Below are 20,164 nucleotides of genomic sequence, written 5' to 3'. Positions count from 1 at the left end.
AACACTCCAGGCTTACCTGTGAGGTGCTGGTGAATGCATCCACTGCCTGTGCAGGTACTTCAGAGGAATCCATCCTGCAACTCTGGTCCACAGCCTCTGCCGTTTCTTCACCGGTTTCAAAAACCAGCACCAGTGTTGCCTGTTATGGAGACACTGGTTCCAGTCTCCGACGCCCACTGGCTAAGTCATATGCCCCGGAAGGAACTCGGCTGGATATTTCCAGTGGGCCAGCTTGGAGCACAGTATCTCTGCCCCATCAAGCGCCATGGCTTCCTTTCTCCCCTGCACATACCAGCCACACTGTCAGCGGGGAAAGGACGCCACATCTGCAACCCATGCTATGGGCCGACATCACCGTGGTCCTGGCCTTCCCCAGGCACTGAGGACAGGAAGCAGCAACCACAACCAATCTCCCCAGTGGAGATGCTGCTTCTGACCTTTCTCCCCAGAGGAGAAAGGTCAGTAATCCTCCAAATAGCCATAAGAGCCCCTGCTCATGTGACCTCGGGGACCAGGTTCCAGGAACATGTCTCACACACACCCCCCTACCCAGAGAAAACCCTAATACTGACATGGGGCCTGGTGGACTGCCCTTTTATCCGGTGGGGGTGAACGTGTTTCCTGTCCTGGTAGGAGTTCTAGGTCTCATGGGCTGTCCTGGGAGACACACAGAAAAGTTGTATATGAAAATTGGAGAATGTATGGACAGCCTTGGGCCCCTTTCACACTTGGACCGTATGTCCGCTTTTTCATCAATCCATGTGCGGATGAAAAAGGGACATACATTGGTCCCTACGAGATCGCGGGTGTCATCTCGTCCGCCTCCGATTCTGCAGACGGAGGAAAACCTGTGTTCATCGGACCCCTCCAATAGGGGAGAGCGGAGAAAAGACAGGGCGGTCCCTGCACTGTGTGCGGGGACCGCCCTGTCATCCGCCGGCTCAGTGGGGATCAACGGAGCAATCCCGCTGAGCAAACGGAGGTTCACAGGGGGGATCCACCCCGTGTGAAAGGGCCCTTAGAGGTCGTGAGCTGCCTTTGACAACTCAGTTATTGTGCTTGGAATATGCAGCAAATAGGCTCTCAGCACAGAAACCTCTGCTGTATGCGAGTGTTAAATCCCTCTTTCTAGCGCACATACCTATCACATTTGAGATGGGAACGAGGGACACCCATTAGCAAATGTAAGTAGGCATATAGCCCACGGCCCTGTAAAAGGAGAATTATGCACAAAAGTTAGTTAAATCCCAAATCCACAAGTGCTTTTTGTTTACCATTATTATTCCTTTATATTGGCTTTTGACATTCGAAAATGCAGCAATTTAAAAAAAACTGGATGAAAAGATTTAGCACTAGGAAACACTTTTTGAAAGATAAAAAAGTAAAATTTTACATACAACTATGTAGATCAGGCCAAAATGAGGGACAAATGAGGAGGAAAGAGGGACTTTGTTCCAGATCAGGGACAGTTGGGAGCTATGGTTAAATGTGTAGCAATAGGTGTCATCTTGCCTTGCCAGCAAAAGCCCAGCCATGCGTTATCCTTATCAACAAGCAATGGAACAAAGGTAAGGAATGTTACTTACAAATCTGATGACTTTGCTGCCTTGAATTAGAATTTCAGTTTGACAAAAAAAAAAAAAAAATTGCCTTATAAAATATTCAATACGCAATTACTTAAATTAAGATTCATACAGTGCCTTTTAGCAGTTGAGAGCACATTGTTATCCCAAACATATTTCTCAACTAGTAAAATTACAACTAAACAAGCAGACAAATTAATCTTAAGAAACTCTTTTGCAAATAACGACGGCACATATTTAACGCGGAAGGGAAGCACACAAACTTATAATGCAAGAGAACAATGTACAGACAAAATCAAATTACCCGTATCGCCAGATTGATAAATGGTAGGCGGCATTGCACCCGCAGTTTGGCAAAAACGTAAACCGTTGTCTAATAACTGAACGAAGATATGTAGACTACACAGATCACGGTTACAGCACACTTGCACCTTCCGTGACTGCGTTCCCAGCGTGCTTAAATGCCGCGCGCATGCTCAATACAATAAGCCAATGGCAAGCGAAAGGTGGGTGGAGTTTACTTTCCAATCGTCATATAATATGACGGGGTGGGCGATTAGAGTAGTTGTGAAAGTGAGTTTAAGGAGTTGTATATTGCAATATAAATATATATACACTGATATGTCTTCTTGCCCTCTGGTCTCTTATAAAAGCTTGTTGATACCAGCCAATTTATCACAATTCAAATGTAACACACAATATATGTGTTGATACAGCACCTGTTTTCTGTTTTGTGTATGTTTGCTACCCCAATATTTCTGATATGTGTATATCTTAGGCAGGGGTCAAGTCCTGGGAACTCCCACCCAAGATCCACTCCCCCACCAAAAAAAAAAAATTATAGCTTCATATACATAATTACTAAACCGCATGTTTTTTTTTTTCGATCCACTGTACCTTAGTAATCCTTTATGTTACTGGCCGCTTCCTGTATATGGATTCATCGGGTAGTGTGCAGGTATTCCGTCACTTCCTCGATGCCGCAATGTCTCCTGGGAAAAAACAAAAGAACAAAAGCTGGACAGCCGCACTCCAAAATTTTCTTTAAAAGAGATGTCTTTATTTTCAACTGTGCATACAGTCACTGCAAGCCCACAAAAATCAGAATGGCCAACGTTTCGCACTGGCGTCAGTGCTTAGTCATAGCCATGACTAAGCACTGACGCCAGTGCGAAACATTGGCCATACTGATTTTTGTGGGCTTGCAGTGACTGTATGCACAGTTGAAAATAAAGACATCTCTTTTAAAGAAAATTTTGGAGTGCGGCTGTCCAGCTTTTGTTCTTTTGTTTTTTGCCATTACCGCATTGCCAGCACCCTGGTGGTTCAACAACCCCTGATCATCACAAGGCTCACCTGGAGCGGTGAGAATTCTGTCTGAATGTCTCTCTGGAGAAGAGCCTCTCCGCTCCATCTCTATGCCTCTCCTTGGCAGAGCGTGGGGCCTGCGCGCCATCTTGGAGCACCATGCTGTCTGCGGACCGGGCCGCATTTTGCCTCTTATTGGTCGACATCTCCCTCGGAATCAGGAACGGAGGGCACCGGAGTGACCAGGACACCTCCACGCAGCGATCGGGCACAAAAACCGGGCAGGACGGGCGATAATCAGGATGGATGTCAGGAGATTCGACGGAGAGAGCTGAAAGAGCGTCCGGCTACATCAGCTGCCTGGCCACGCCCCGACTGACAGCTTGAATGTGACCTGTCAGTGTCCGGTGCCCAGATCCCCGGTGGTTCGTTCAAGCCCTGTTGGATCACCTGCCTCCGGGTTCTCCTCAGACCGATCCCCCACCGAACAGCACCCAGCTTGGGATCTTCTCAATAGAAGAGGGGACCCAGTAAATCACTGGGGCCCCTTTGCAGCATCAGTTGCTCCGGGCTATGAGAGCCCAGAGTCAGGAACTCCGCGTAGCACACGACCCCGGCCTGGTAGGCCATAGTGGTGGGGCCCGTGATGTGCGCACACTAGGGTTGCCACCATTTCGTCAAGCCAAACCCGAACACTTTAGCGGCGCGCAGCAATTTTTTTTGTAGTACATGCTATAGGATTGTAAGAGACTTAGGACACCTTTGAATTACCCTAGGAGAGTAGTAAGGAGGCGCGCATAGCGCGCTGCAGTGAACAGTGGCTGTGGCCAAATTGTGTTAACAGTGGAGAGGGGGGTGGACTTAAAGGGGCATGGTGTGCCCATAAAATATGATTAGATTAATAAAAGAAATGTCACAGTTAAAATATGAACCTAGCTTACCTTAAAAGTGGACACTGTCAGTCAGTGGGGCAGTGGATGGTGTCAGTAGGGCAGTGGATGGTGTCAGTAGGGCAGTGGATGGTGTCAGTAGGGCAGTGGTTGGTATCAGTAGAGCAGTGGATGGTGTCAGTGGAGCAGTGGACGGAGTCAGTGGGGCAGTGGACGGTGTCAGTGGGGCAGAGGACGGTGTCAGGAGAGCAGTGGATGGTGTCAGTAGAGCAGTGGACGGTGTCAGTGGGGCAGTGAACAGTGTGAATGGGGCAGTGGACGGTGTTAGTAGGACAGTGGACGGTGTCAGTGGGGCAGTGGACGGTGTCAGTGTGGGGCAGTGGGGCAGTGGTTGGTGTCAGTAGAACAGTGGACGGTGTCAGTGGGGCAGTGGACAGTGGGGCAGTGGACAGTGTCAGTGGGGCAGTGGACGGTGTCAGTGGGGTAGTGGACGGTGTCAGTAGAGCAGTGGACGGTGTCAGTAGAGAAGTGGACGGTGTCAGTAGAGCAGTGGACGGTGTCAGTAGGGCAGTGGACGGTGTCAGTAGAGCAGTGGACGGTGTTAGTAGGGCAGTGGACGGGTGGTAACCCTAACTATTTCCTGCAAATCTAATGCGAGTTCAGCCATAGAACTGTATACAACTGTATGGCCATAGGGGTAATCCTTGTGGGACTCCACATGTAACGGTGCAGGCTTCTGACGTGAAGGCTCCTAGTTTGACTGTCTGAGATCGATTTTCCAGGAATGATGCGAACCATGGTAGATCTGAAACTGCGACTCTGGCTACTTCTATGAGACGCGCGAGAAGCGCTTTGTGATCTACTGTGTCAAAGCTGCACTTAGGTCCAGCAGGACCAGGAGCACCAATTCTCCTTCGTCCGCTGCTTCGAGAGCGTCATCCCATATTTTGAGAAGTGCTGTTTCAGTCCCGTGTCCTGGGCAGAAACCTGATTGTAGTGGGTCCAGGAGTTTGTGACAGTCCAGATGGAATTGCAGCTGTTGTACTACTGCTTTCTCCATGATCTTGGAGATGGTGCTCAGGCTTGTTATTGGTCTGCGACAGTTTAGGTCTTTGGGGTCGAGGTTGGGTTTCTTTAGGAGGGGTTTGATTATGCCTTGCTTGAGTGAAATTGGAACAATGCCTTCTTTAAATGATTGGTTTATGAGATGTGTTATTGTGGGTGCCACAATATCGGCACATTCTTTCAGGAGTTTTGTGGTAATGATGTCGTTTGGTGCCGTAGTGTCTCAGAGATTTTTGATAATGCTTTTGCTGGTGTCGATAGTGATTGGTAATAATTGCGACGATTGAGGAATATTTATTTTGACATATTTTTCTTGCTTTAGGAGGGTGAGGTATTTTTGTTTCTTCTGCTGAATTGTTTCGCGAATATTTTCGATTTTGTCAATAAAAAAATCAGATAGTTGATTGCAGAATTCTTGTCTCGTTTGCTGGAGGTTCTAGACAGGTGGGGTTCATAGTCTGAGCGACTAGTTTGAAAAGTTTGCGGGGGCGGTTTAGGGCTTTTGAGATGGTATTGGAGAAATATTCTCTCTTTGCTTTGTCTTTATGGTATTTTTTGGTAAGTAGTTTGTAGATGGTGAGATTTTCCTTTGTTGCGTTTCCCCTCCAGGCTCCTTCCGCTCATCTGCGTTCTTGCTTCAATGTGAGAGTGTCATTGAACCAGCCCGAGTTGTTTTTGCGGATGAGTGTTCTGCGTCTGCTGTCTGTAGTAATGCTTTGTTAAGGAAGTTGAGTTTTTTTCCGTTGAATGGTTCTGACTGACCATTGTTATTTTATTTGCTAGTGTGGTTTTAAAGAGTTCTGAGTGCAGTTTCTTCTGCGATCTTGTCCACTGTGTTGTCCTTGAATATGCTGGTTCATGGAGGATAGTGTTGGTAGTTTGTCATGGATATGCAACAAGTCTGTCTGCTTACCTGATCTCCATGTGTTCATTAGAGGCTGACCCTGTTCTGGTTCCCTTTTTATCACTTCCTCTTCCTGTATGGCCCCACCCTAGTCCATCCCAGGAAGCCTATATTAACCGTTGCTCTACAGGTCTGCAGTGCAGTTCAACAGTGTTCCTTTGCTTAGTTCCTGTCTGCAGTGTAGTTTGCTGGTTCCTGTTTGCAGTGTGCTACGACCATCTTTCCGTGTACCATTTTGGCTTGTTCCTGACTTCTGCTGTTTGCCTGTGCCCCTGACCATTTGCCTGTCCCACGGTTATCCTTGTCTGCCTGTGCCCCTGACCATTTGCCTGTCCCACGGTTATCCTTGTCTGCCTGTTGCCCTGACCTCAGCCTGCCCATCACCACTGTTTGTCCTGCTGGCTGCTTCCCCTTTCTCCCTGCGGAGTGTGACCTAGGGAATCTCGGGGACGCGACCTGGACCCAGTTGCAGCGAAGTCCATCCTTACGATCAAAGGCTCTGGTGAATACAAAACTGTGTCTTAGACTCTGCGCCCTGGGTGATCTTAGGTTCACGCTTCGTCCCTGATAGCAGCGGTCGGCCATAGGGTTCACTATCCTTAGGTGCATCCCTGACCCCAACGGGGTGCACTTGTCACCTGACTACGGGTGATCTGACAGTTTGAACAGCCATGAATCCGGCCGACGTGTCGCTACCCGCAGACCATCCATTACAGAGCATTGTTTGCAGACTCGAGACCACAAAGCTAATCAGAATCAGGTGATGCATTTCCTACAGCAGCCCTCAAAATTTGCACTCTTTGAGTGGAATTTCATTCAGAGCGAGTGAGGAGCGGGGTGGACCAGGCTGATCGTTTCCTGGCTGGAAACTGTCAGCCAGAGAACACACAGCGGCAAGACCGGACTGCTAGCGCGGCTTTGAGGTGAGGTGAGGAGGCTGCATCGCTCCCCTCCCTCTCTCTCTCCTCCTCTTGTTATTGTTATATTGCACACACAGCGTGACATCCCCGCTGTGTGTGTGCAATATAACAATAACAAGAGGAGGAGAGAGAGGGAGGGGAGCGCTGCAGCCTCCTCACCTCAGCTCAAAGCCGCGCTAGCAGTCCAGTCTTGCCGCTGTGTGTTCTCTGGCTGGAAACAGTTTCCACCCAGGAAACGATCAGCCTGGTCCACCCCGATCCTCACTCGCTCTGAATGAGCTGGCTTGTCTCTGTTCGGCACGCTGTGTAACAAGGTCCCGCCCCCCCAGACCGGCGTTTGTGAAAGTATCAGGGTTCCCTAGCCATCTAGAGGTGTGGGACCTTGTTACACTGCGCGCGGGGGGAGGGGAGGGGGGGGTCTGTTGTCCGCTGCTCGCTGAGAAAAGGCAAAGCCTCAGGAGAGGAAAGGGTGGAAGGGAAAGTCAGCTGACCAGCTGACACCAATGCAGTGAAGGGGGAGGAGCTCTCATCCCATGACACAGGAGCGTCCCTGGAGGCATGGGAGCAACGATGAAGAGGAAGGAATCTTCTGAGAAAGTAAGTGACATAATAGTCTGTGCAGCTGATCCCAACCTCTGCCTCTTACTGACCCCCCTCACCACCACAGATCTTATCCCTATCCCCGGTGCCATCCTCCCCCACCACCTCTGCCTCTGGATCTTACTGCCAACTCCACCACCACCGAACCCGCCACTGATACCACCACCACCGATCCCACCCAACACCACCGAACCTGTCACTGATACCACCACCACCGATCCCACCCACCACCACCGAACCTGCCACTGATACCACCACCACCGATCCCACCCACCACCACCGAACCTGCCACTGATGCCACCACCACCGATCCCACCACCCCTGCCACCGATCCCACCCACCACCACCCCTGCCACCGATCCCACCCACCACCACGGATGTCACCACCCCTGCCACTGATCCCACCACCATCATAGATGCCACCACCCCTGCCACTGATTCCACCACCACCACCGATCCCACCCACCACCACCGAACCTGCCACTGATACCACCACCACCGATCCCACCCACCGATGTCACCACCCCTGCCACTGATTCCACCCACCACCACTGATGTCACCACCCCTGCCACTGATCCCACCACCACCACCGATCCCACCCCCCATACGTCACCACTGCCAGTGATCTTACCTCCTTCACAGCCACCACTGATCCCATCCCCCCACCACCACCACTGATCCCACCACCCCCGCCACTGACCCCACCACCACCACGATCCCACCATGCCCGCCACTGATTCCACCACCACCACTGATCCCATCACCCCTTACCGTCACCACTGCCAGTGATCTAACCCCCCTCACAGCCACCACTGATCCCATCCCCCCCACCACTGCTGCCACTCACCCCATCCAACCCACCACCACTGATCCCATCCCATTCCCCCATCACTGCTACCACCGCTCACTGTCACTCATCCCAGCCCCATGCTTCAGGGGGCCCATGTCTCACCCCTGTACACCCGGATAGGAGGGGCAGCGGGCGGCATATAGAGGAACCAATAGCCGGTACTGCAGGAGGAAATGGAGGGTATTGGTTCCTCTATATGCCTCCCGCTGCTTCTCCTATCCGGGTGTACAGGGGTGAGACATGGGCCCCCTGAAGCATGGGGCTGGGATGAGTGACAGTGGTAGCAGTGATGGGGGGAATGGGATCGGGGATGGGAAAATGGAGGGGATCAGTTCCTCTGTATGCTGCCCCCGGCCCTCTTCCTATCCAGGTGTACAGGGGTGACACATGGGCCCTCTAAAGTGAGTGCATTGATGGGCACAGTGAGAGTGCATTGATGGGCACAGTGAGAGTGCATTGATGGGCACAGTGAGAGTGCATTGATTGGCACAGTGAGGCTGCATTCATGGGCACCGCAAGGCTGCATTCATGGGCACCGTGAGGCTGCATTCATGGGCACAGTGCGGCTGCATTTGATGGGCACAATGAGGCTGCATTTGATGGGTACTGATATACTTTATGTTAATATTGTTAAAGTTGTTGTTATTTATTTTTGGAACTTAATTCTGCTGAAAACATTTAACAGTGTAATTTCATGAGATAATTTACAAGGGCGTGTTTAGGGGCAGACTTTGGGGTGGGGCAGGGGAGAGGTTGGGTGGGGCAACTGGTGGCGAGTAACTCTTAAGGTCTGGCTAGTGGCTCAGGACTTGAAATTTTGAGCCCTGTCCTACAGGATCTGGCTTCCCGCTTTGATCAGCTTCAGACCTCGTTGGGAACCCCGAATCCGCAGCCCCAAGTACAACCACTGGCTGCGCCTGTCACACCAGTCGCAGAGTCGCATTCACTGAGGCTACCACCTCCAATCTGTTTTTCTGGAGACTCCAAGGCCTGCAGGGGGTTCCTTAGCCAATGCACTATTCATTTTGAGCTCCTGCCCCAACACTTTCTGTCTGATCAGGCTAAGATAGCCTATATCATTTCCCTCCTCTCCGGTGAAGCCTTAGCCTGGGCTGCCCCTCTGTGTGAATTAAATGACCCAGTGGTTTCTAGCCTGTCTGTTTTCTTGAAACTTTTTCGGAATATCTTCGAAGAACCGGCTCGTGTCTCTTCAGCGGCCAGCGCCCTTTTACGTCTCCGCCAAGAATCCCGTTCAGTGGGACAATAAGCTCTTCAGTTCCGTATTTTCTCAGCTGAATTGAACTGGAACAATGAGGCCTTAGTCGCAAACTTTTTGCATGGCCTTTCTGATAAAGTGAAGGATGAATTAGCAGGAAGAACCATCCCCACTGATCTGGACGGAGTGATCTCCTTGTGTAACCAGATTGATATTCGCTTTCAGGAAAGGACCCTAGAAAGGCGACGCCAACATTCCTTGGTCCTTAGTCAGCCTGACCTCCCCTCTCTTTGACCCGTGGAGAATTTCATGCCAGCTGAGGAACCCATGCAGCTGGGTCGGACCAGGCTATCTCCTGAGGAACGTGCTAAGCGCAGAACTCTGGGCCTGTGTTTCTACTGTGGGGTCAAAGGTCACTTTCGTGACACTTGCTCTCTTCGCCCGGAAAAACGCTCGGGTTCAATACATCTGGAAGGTGGAGTATTGGACCCAGAGATATCTCCTGCACCTTCTCGTCTTCTTCTTTCTGTGTCCCTTCATCTCGGTGCTTCTTCTCGTTCGGTCTCGGCATATCTAGATTCCGGAGCCGCTGGCAACTTCATGGACTGGGAAATCGCATCATCCATGAGACTTACTCTCTTGGCCCTCACCACGCCATTGGTGGTCTTGGCGATTGATGGCACTGTTCTCCCAGGGGGCTCCATTCGCTTCCAGACACTTCCTGTTAAGATGTCAGTAGGGACACTTCACCAGGAGTGGATATCCTTCCTTGTCCTACCTAAGGCCTCAGCTCCTATCGTTTTGGGTCTTCCTTGGTTAAGACTTCATTCTCCACACATTGACTGGACTGCCGGATAGATCCTGGCTTGGGGTTCCTCCTGTTTCACGTCCTGCCTAACAAAGGTTGCCCCAAAAGGGAAACTTCCTGTTGCCACCATTCCAGTATCTTTTGCTCGTCCTACCACATGTAGTCGTGTCCGGAATGTGTCCTGCAATAGTCAGGCAGATGAACTTTCTAGCCAATGTAGCACTCTGGATGAGGAGCCCGCCTGTGAACCTGAGCCGATCATTCACTCCAGGTTACCGTTGTCTGTCCCTAAAACGCACATCCAGGCTAACTTGTCTGCAAGTTCTGCAGTCGCTACGCCTTGTGATGCGATTAAGGTAGTCCATACACCTGACTATGCTATCCAATCGGCCTCTGCATTAGCTATGCCAGGCCAGCCTATGCCCAGTGAGCCTCCTACCTTTTCTTGTTCAGGATCTTCTGAAACCTGTCTAAGGGGGCTCAATCCATCCTTTGGATGGATTGCCTCATTCGGCCAAATGGGGTTTTCTACCTTGTTTTCAGGGCTCTCTGCATTCTGCTGGTTTCCCTGCTATCCAGCTTGACTCCTGTGCCCTGTCACCTTCTAACCAACCTGACCTCAGGGTTCCTCTGACCTCTGCCCAGTCTGATGGTCCTGTGCTTGATCCCCAGTTCATCTTTAAGGGTCTGCTTGATCCTCCTCAGATTCCTGTTGACCCTCTCATGCCCTTACTTATTCCTAAAAGGCTTTTGGTCCTCAATAAATCCTCTCGTCCTGTCCCTACTTCAGTTCTGGTCAATGAGGATACTCAAGTTCTGGATTCTCGTCTCTGCAGAGGCATTCTTCAGTACCTTGTGCTTTGGAGAGGATTTGGTCCTGAGGAGGCATCTTGGATTTCTGCATCTGAGATCTTTGTGCCCCATTTGTTGAGGAGGTTTTATCTGGGATTCCCCTTTAGGCCTGGGTCCAGGCTGGGGAGGGGGAGGGGCCTTAAGAGGGAGGGTACTGTCATGGATATGCAACAAGTCTGTCTGCTTACCTGATCTCCATGTGTTCATTAGAGGCTGACCCTGTTCTGGTTCCCTTTTTATCACTTCCTCTTCCTGTATGGCCCCACCCTAGTCCATCCCAGGAAGCCTATATTAACCGTTGCTCTACAGGTCTGCAGTGCTGTTCAACAGTGTTCCTTTGCTTAGTTCCTGTCTGCAGTGTAGTTTGCTGGTTCCTGTTTGCAGTGTGCTACGACCATCTTTTCGTGTACCGTTTTGGCTTGTTCCTGACTTCTGCTGTTTGCCTGTGCCCCTGACCATTTGCCTGTCCCACGGTTATCCTTGTCTGCCTGTGCCCCTGACCATTTGCCTGTCCCACGGTTATCCTTGTCTGCCTGTTGCCCTGACCTCAGCCTGCCCATCACCACTGTTTGTCCTGCTGGCTGCTTCCCCTTTCTCCCTGCGGAGTGTGACCTAGAGAATCTCGGAGACGCGACCTGGACCCAGTTGCGGTGAAGACCATCCTTACCATCAAAGGCTCTGGTGAATACAAAACTGGGTCTAATGCCGCGTACACACCATCACTTTCTGCGATGAAAAAAAACGACGTTTTTAAAAACGTCAATTTAATTGATCGTGTGTGGGCAAAAACGTCGTTTTATGTCTTCTAAAAATCGACCCAAAAAAATTGAAGCATGCTTCAATTTTATGTGTCGTTTTTGGCCGACGTCGCTTTCTGTGTTCTAAACATTGACCGTGTGTACGTAAAAACGTCGTTTTAAGCACGCGCATGCTCAGAAGCAAGTTAGGAGACGGCAGCGCTCATTCATGTAAAACGACTGTTCAGAATGGAATAAGCACATTCGTTAGGTCTTTTTCAGCTTATATACAAGAAAAGAAAGCGCTTCTTTAACCCCTGCTTTTAACTGCTACCCAAAAATGGACGTTTGTTGCGGCTGATCTTGTTACATAGTTATGACAAGCTTTTAAGTAGTTTCTTTCTTGTTTGATAATGTTTATGTTTGTGTTCTGTTATTTAGTTGTATCTTCCATCTTCAAAATTTGAAATATATATATTGGGCAAACTTTTTATTTTTTGATTTTTATTTTGTCACCAATTTTATTGGAAATCTCTATTTTGTGTTGATTTGGGAGTGTGTGAAGTGGCTGCAACAACATAATTTTTTGTGGAACTCACCCACAAGCATGTTTTTTGACCTTGTTAATGTTTCCAAGAACTTTTCGGGAATGGGTCTGCCCACTCACTAATGATCTCTCAAATCTACAAAAAAGAAACATGGTCAAATTTGGCTGAAAACTTAAAAGTGCATTTATTCTGCCCAAAAATTAACAAAAAAAATGGTGACAACCCAAAAACACAACATAATAAAAACAAAGATGCCAAGGAAGGCCGCACTTTAGAGCGTGCTTGAACTTTGCTGAAAACAAGGGTCCCCGAAGCCACCAATTCAGCCTGTGAGTCAACATTAAAATTCCATCAGGGGCACCGTTTTATTTTTTGGGCTTTTTCTTCCCAGCAGCCTTCCCTGCAGTCTTCTCTGCAGTCTTCCCTGCAGCCTTCCCTGTAGCCCGAGTCCTTGGGGGCGGGGTTCCTGGAGGTGATATAGTGCCAGGAGCCAGAGCAGCCTCATGAAGAGGAGGAGCAGGAGGAGCAGCAAGGACAGGAGGAGCAATCCGCACAATGTCGGTGTCGTCATCGAGCTGCCCCAGGGATGCCATGCTTATGGCTTTGAAGATGAGTTGTTCGCAGCGCACACGCTGGCTCTGCTCCAGATTGTGGAGCTTGGCTGCAATGAGCGCTGCGAACCCCTCAACTTCACTGGGTGGCTCTCGGATGGCCGCAGTAGCTTGGCGAAGCAGGCCCTGGGTCTCCTCCTCCATTTGGCGCAAACTCCTGACCCGTTTAGCGGGATTGCGGAATGGAGGGATCCGGGAGATGGTATCCCGCCGGCGTGCCTCCTGGGTCCCACTGGGGCCTGCCACCTCCTGGCTCCCAGTGGGTTCTGCCACCTCCTGCCTTGCAGTTGGCCCTGGCTCCTCCTGGCTCCCTGTGGGCCCTGGCTCCCCCTGGCTCCCTGTGGGCCCTGGCTCTTCCTGGCTCACTGTGGGCCCTGGCTCTTCCTGGCTTTGGTCTGCCTGTGTATCAAAAAAACGAACATAGTTTATTTGTGTTTGTCATTAATCACACACATTTTTAAAATCATGAGTGATGCAAATTGAATGTCAATATATATTACACACAGGGTCGCCATCCCTAATTATGTGGCCCCTTACACACCTTCAGACATGGTCCCCCTGGAATTATGGGGGTTGTTGCAGGCCTAATTTTGGAAATAAGTGGCCTTTTCCCCAAAAAATTAAGTAGTAAATTTCGTGTCAACTAGATTGTACTCAAAAAGGGTGTTTTCCATCTGGGACCCCTTGCAGGTGTATTGCGTTACCCCCCCCCCCCCTACTGGCCTCTCTGAAAATGCCACCCACTCCTTCAGAAACATTATTAATTGGCCAATTTTGTCCCCATCCTGTTTTGCCACTACTGACTATTGATCTTATCCCAAAACTTTGGAGATTCACTTAGAATTTCGAACAATAGTAACAGAAATTTAACATTATTACTAGACTTGTCATATACTAACTAAATTCATACAAAAAACACATACCATGCTCCATGGGTCACAATTGGGGTCCTCCAGGAACTCGTGCTCTTCCTCCGAGCTTGCCTGCTCTTGTCTGCAGAGAAGACTGGAGGATTGGCTGCTGGGAAGCTGGGAGCTACCTCTTGGGGGAAGGGTAGACAGGGATGCCCTGGTCTCAATGTGGTCGTCCAGGAACTGCAGCTGACTGTAGTACCACAGGGTTGGTTTGTAGATGGAGTCAGCTGCAGCCCCAGACCTCATTGAGGCCAGGACTTGGACCCGTTGGGCCCTGTAGGTGCCCCTGATGGAATAAATTTTGCTCTTCACTGTGGCTTTTGTGGCGTTGGGGACCCTTGTTTTCAGAAATTCAAGCATGCTCTCTTTTGCTTTTTCCCTGGCATCTTTGTTTTTATTGATGGTATTTTTGGTTTGCCACAGAACAGGATGTTCCTTCCATTTTTGGATAAATTCTGTCAGGAACTCCGCATCCTTGAAGGGATCCATTCTTTCTGCACATGAAACAGAAGCCAAAACCTAATGTAATTAAAGCCACTAGCTTACTTCCCCTAACTAGCCCACAAACTCATTCCCTCTTCACTATAATAAAGTCGTAAAAAATAACTTGCGTATCGTCGTTAGCAAAGATCGTGACTTCCGCCTTCTTCAACAGACTATGCACGCCGTTTACAAACATGTCCGATCCCTTTTTACACTACGCACGCGTGACGCTCCGCACGACACCCCGCCCCTGACGTTCGGTATCGTCCTTTCCACGCCCCTTCTCTGTCGTTTGGTGAGGGAGAAAAGATGGACAACATGGAGGTCTATTCCAGCTCAAGCCAGGAGGCAGGCCAGGCCCAACCACGCCGCAGATTCAGATGCAGATCCTCCAACATGTCATTCAATGAAATGGTGGAGTTGGTCACCATATTGAGGAGGGAGGACTATGATGCCAAGCATGGCCCCTACATGCATCCAAATAAAGTGAAGGCAACAATAATGGAGAAGGTTATCCGTAGGCTCCAGCGGAAGTTTGGAAGACGCAGGAGCAGAGAGCACCTGCGCAAAAGGTGGTCAGATTTAAAGAAGAGGGAACCCCACCAACTTGCCAAAATAAATAGGGTGATTCGAAGAAGAAGTACGTTTTTTCCATGTGTATTAATTATTTGGGTGTGTTCTTTGTGCCATGTGTTGTTTTTTTGCAGGTTGACCAGAATTAATATTATGAATGTGGACGCATGATTCAGTCGTCGTAGTCGTCGTTCATTCGCTGACTTTCAATAATCCAATACCATATTAGTGCGAAATGGCATCATGCCTAGTTTGCATGTGCAAAGGGGAGTTGAAGCACTGTATCATAAATAAAAACGTAATTGTAGGAATTTGGGGCGAATGAACGACGACTCCTAGGACCAATTATTCGACACAAATATGAAAGTTGTGAAATTTTTTGGGCTTAAAGGTGTCTTCAATTCTGGTATTGATGTAAATGTGTTTCTGCTTATTTTTGCACAAACTTAAATACCTTGAGATACCGAAAAAGGAGCGTTTGCTCATCATTTTTTTATTGAACATGTGTACTCAGTAGCACAATTGTTTGTCACAATCACAACCTATGTTGGGTGACACACAGGGTTGAGCAGATCCAGGGTATACTTGGTTAGCTTACATATAGAAAAATACACCAATTGTACCCAGATTTTAAATTACTTTGTGAATGGATTAAATACTGGTCTATCTTCTTTGAACGCTTTTTAAAAACAACAATATTGCCCTCTTTTAGTTTCTTTAAAATATTTTTGGGTCCTTTCAGGCCGCTCTAATGTTTTAACCTCCTGTTTTCCCTTTCTTCAATCTTGTAGGGCACAATGAAGCAGCAAGGCAGGAGGCACAAGCCAACCAAGCCACACCCCCGAGGGATGTAGATGAAGGGGAACCTGCCACAACATCCGGTAAAGTAACATATACCACATTTTCAGGGAATATAGATATAGGCATACAATCTTTTAACACATGTTTTGGTTCCACATTTCAGGAGGAAATCGGGCTGGTCAGGGACTGGACACGTGTAGTGCCCAGCTCCTCATCGCCGAGGTTCTGACATGCAGGGCCCAAGTCGAGGACATACGTCTGGCCTGCCGGGAAATTCGCCACAAAGCGAAGACGCTGGAACGTCAGCTCAAAAATGTTATTAATGTTTTGGGGAGGGTTTAATTGTTTGTGGTCCTTTTATTTTGTTTGTGAAAAAAAGGCTTTTAGATGTTAAAAAAAGAAAAAAATTATATTTTGTACTAATTTAAAAAAAGACAAAAAAATAATAAAAAGATTCTATTTTGTACTAATTAAAAAAAAGACAAAAAAATAATAAAAAGATTCTATTTTGTACTAATTTAAAAAAAGACAAAAAAATTATAAAAAGATTCTATTTTGTACTAATTTAAAAAAAACTAAAAAATAATAAAAAGATTCTATTTTGTACTAATTAAAAAAAAGACAAAAAAATAATAAAAAGATTCTATTTTGTACTAATTTAAAAAAAAACAAAAAAATAATAAAAAGATTCTATTTTGTACTAATTAAAAAAAAGACAAAAAAATTATAAAAAGATTCTATTTTGTACTAATTAAAAAAAAAGACAAAAAAATAAGAAAAAGATTCTATTTTGTACTAATTAAAAAAAAGACAAAAAAAGACGAAAAAGATTCTATTTTGTACTAATTAAAAAAAATAAAAAAAAATAAGAAAAAGATTCTATTTTGTACTAATTAAAAAAAAGACAAAAAAATAAGAAAAAGATTCTATTTTGTACTAATTAAAAAAAATTAAAAAAAATAAGAAAAAGATTCTATTTTGTACTAATAAAAAAAAATAAAAAAATTTGTACTCCAAAAAATGTGTGTGTAGTTATTGGTATCAATGCTGACTCATTAAATTACTCAGGCATATTTGTAGAGTTATTAAGATTTACACTCATGGGAATTTAGGACATCCCAAACACATGGCTGGATGAGAACCTAGGAAAAAGAAACAATACACAAAATAAAAAATAAAAAAAGATACAAAATAAATTTACACTGTTTAATCAAGAAAAAATAATATTTTATTATTTAATGAAGATCGGGCATTGCAATGGCCCCCCTCCCCATAAAATAGTCCACATAGGATTGACGCACTGCACGTGCGGTTTGGGGGGCCAAGCCTCTATGGCTAGCCTCACGTCCCGGCTCCGGAGCCACAACATCTGCCTCATCAGGCAATACCGTGAGGTAATTGTGGGAATGTCTTTTTAAAAAATTGTGGAGAATGCAACAACATAAAATAACGTGATTCCACTTGTATTCCGCAAGGTTGATTGCTGTTAAAAACAATCGGAATCGGCTGGCCATGATTCCAAAGGCATTCTCTACCACACGTCTTGCTCTGGCCAGCCGATAATTATAAACCCTCCTCTCATGGGTGAGGGTGCGTAGGGGAAATGGCCTCATGAGGTGGGGACCCAAAGCAAAAGCCTCATCTGCAACAAACACGAAGGGCAGACCCTCTTCGTTCTCCTCCGCAGGTGGCAAGGCAAGGTCCTCCGACTGAAGCCGTTGGGCGAACTCTGTCTCCGCAAAGACACCGCCGTCCGACATCCGGCCATTTTTCCCAACATCCACATACATAAACTCATAGTTGGCAGAGACCACCGCCATCAAAACAACGCTGTGGAACCCCTTGTAGTTGTAGAAATGGGATCCACTATGGGGTGGGGGCACAATGCGGATGTGCTTGCCATCAATGGCTCCTCCGCAGTTCGGAAAGTTCCAACGCTGGGAGAAGTCCGCTGCCACAGTCTGCCATTCCTGTGGCGTGGTGGGGAACTGGATAGAAAGATAAGAAAAAATCCATTCAAACAAACATTGTGAACAGAATATATCTACAATTTCAAGGGATCCCCCCAAAAAATGAAAAAAAAAGGTTAAGATTAAAAAATAACATGTGAACACTAAGCATATTAATCACCCCCTCTGATGTTCAAAAACTATAATTAGGGGGAGGGGGGGCCCAAGATGAGTTTGTCACCTGAGAAACAACCGCCAAAAAAATAACCAAAAAATAATAAAACTAAATATTAGTATGTAGTCAAACAATCTGGGGGGGGGGGGTTGGACAATGGAGGCCACAAATAAACGGGGATATAGGGACACACAAAATGCAGCACTACAATGGAGGCCACAAATAAACGGGGATATAGGGACACACAAAATGCAGCACTACAATGGAGGCCACAAATAAACGGGGATATTGCTAAGAGTAGATCTGTGGAATTTCTGATCAGAAGTGGGATTTTTGAATACAAGTGGATGAGTTAAAAACCAGGATTTGCTGTTAGCTGCTTTTAACTGTTTGTGCTTGAAAGTGTTGAATTGTTTGTCTCATTTCTCTGACACTTTTTAAACAGCTTTCTTTTTTTTCTTTCTGCTAATTAAGGGGAGTGTTTAATTGGTAACAGGTGAGTATCTAAGTGTCTGTAAAAACTCCATAAGAGCTGGCTCCTTGCTAAGAGTAGATCTGTGGAATTTCTGATCAGAAGTGGGATTTTTGAATACAAGTGGATGAGTTAAAAACCAGGATTTGCTGTTAGCTGCTTTTAACTGTTTGTGCTTGAAAGTGTTGAATTGTTTGTCTCATTTCTCTGACACTTTTTAAACAGCTTTCTTTTTTTTCTTTCTGCTAATTAACCACTTAAAGACCTCAGGTGTTTTTCAGATTTGGTGTTTGCAAGACTAAAACAGTTTTTTCTGCTAGAAAATTACTTAAAACCCCCAAACATTATATATATTTTTTTTTCTAACACCCTAGAGAATAAAATGGCGGTCATCGCAATACTTTTTGTCACACCGTATTTTTGCAGCAGTCTTACAAGCGCACTTTTTTTGGAAAAAATTCACTTTTTTGAATTAAAAAATAAGACAACAATAAATTTGGCCCAATTTTTTTATATATTGTGAAAGATAATGTTACGCCGAGTAAAATGATACCCAACATGTCACGCTTTAAAATTGCGCCCGCTCGTGGCATGGCGTCAAACTTTTACCCTTAAAAATCTAGATAGGCGACGTTTAAAAAATTCTATAAGTTGCATTTTTTGAGCTACAGAGTAGCTCTAGGGCTATAATTATTGCTCTCGCTCTAACGATCGCGGCGATACCTCACTTGTGTGATTTGAACACCGTTTTCATATGCGGGCGCTACTCGCGTATGTGTTCGCTTCTGCGCGCGAGCTCGTCAGGACGGGGCGCTTTAAAAAAAAATTTGTTTTGTTTTCTTATTTAATTTTATTGATTTTATTATTTTTTACACTAAAATATAAAAAAAAAAAAAAATAATCACTTTTAGTCCTATTACAAGGAATGTAAACATCCCTTGTAATAGAAAAAAGCATGACAGGTCCTCTTAAATATGAGATCTGGGGTCAAAAAGACCTCAGATCTCATATTTAGGCTTAAATGCAAAAAAAAAAAAAAAAAAAGGAAAATTTGTCATTTAAAAAAATGACAGAAAAAAAATTGTCTCTTTAAGAGGCTGGGCGGGACTGACGTTTTGACGTCACTTCCGCCCAGCAGAGCTATGAGGACAGGTGGGGGCCATCTTGCCCTCACTCAAGTCCTCACTCTCCAGGCGGCAGCATCGGATCTCCTCCGCCGCTACCGACGGCTCCGGTAAGCGGCGGAGGGCGCGGGAAAGCGGTGGGAGGGGGGGGCCCTCTCCCGCCACCGATAACGGCGATCTCGCGGCGAATCCGCCGCGGAGACCGCCGTTATCGTTTACACGGCCGCCCGCTGAAAACATGGATATCTCAGTTGTGGCAGCAGCTGCTGCCGTTACTGAGATATCCATGTTTAAAAAGAGGACATATATATACAGTGGGGGGTCCTTAAGTAGTTAAGGGGAGTGTTTAATTGGTAACAGGTGAGTATATAAGTGTCTGTAAAAACTCCATAAGAGCTGGCTCCTTGCTAAGAGTAGATCTGTGGAATTTCTGATCAGAAGTGGGATTTTTGAATACAAGTGGATGAGTTAACAAACAGGATTTGCTGTTAGCTGCTTTTAACTGTTTGTGCTTGAAAGTGTTGAATTGTTTGTCTCATTTCTCTGACACTTTTTAAACAGCTTTCTTTTTTTTCTTTCTGCTAATTAAGGGGAGTGTTTAATTGGTAACAGGTGAGTATCTAAGTGTCTGTAAAAACTCCATAAGAGCTGGCTCCTTGCTAAGAGTAGATCTGTGGAATTTCTGATCAGAAGTGGGATTTTTGAATACAAGTGGATGAGTTAAAAACCAGGATTTGCTGTTAGCTGCTTTTAACTGTTTGTGCTTGAAAGTGTTGAATT

General features: G+C 46.7%; 1 protein-coding gene across 2 annotated transcripts in view; it reads right to left on the bottom strand.

Moving 5' to 3' along the window:
* MTR (5-methyltetrahydrofolate-homocysteine methyltransferase) overlaps positions 1–2,057 on the bottom strand; it is a 1,155,773-nt gene extending 1,153,716 nt beyond the window's left edge. The window contains exon 1 of one of the 2 annotated variants that reach the window (XM_040350739.1): positions 1,888–2,057. In XM_040350739.1, the coding sequence (XP_040206673.1) occupies positions 1,888–1,921 (34 nt within the window). In that variant the 5' untranslated portion in view covers positions 1,922–2,057. The remainder of the gene's footprint in view (positions 1–1,887) is intronic. The other variant, XM_040350741.1, reaches the window with a different exon arrangement.
* Between the last annotated feature and the right edge of the window lie 18,107 nt (positions 2,058–20,164).

The sequence above is a fragment of the Rana temporaria genome, chromosome 4, assembly GCF_905171775.1.
Source record: "Rana temporaria chromosome 4, aRanTem1.1, whole genome shotgun sequence".
In the NCBI taxonomy this organism is placed as follows: Eukaryota; Metazoa; Chordata; class Amphibia; order Anura; family Ranidae; genus Rana; species Rana temporaria.
This window is presented reverse-complemented; position numbering and strand designations above follow the sequence as displayed.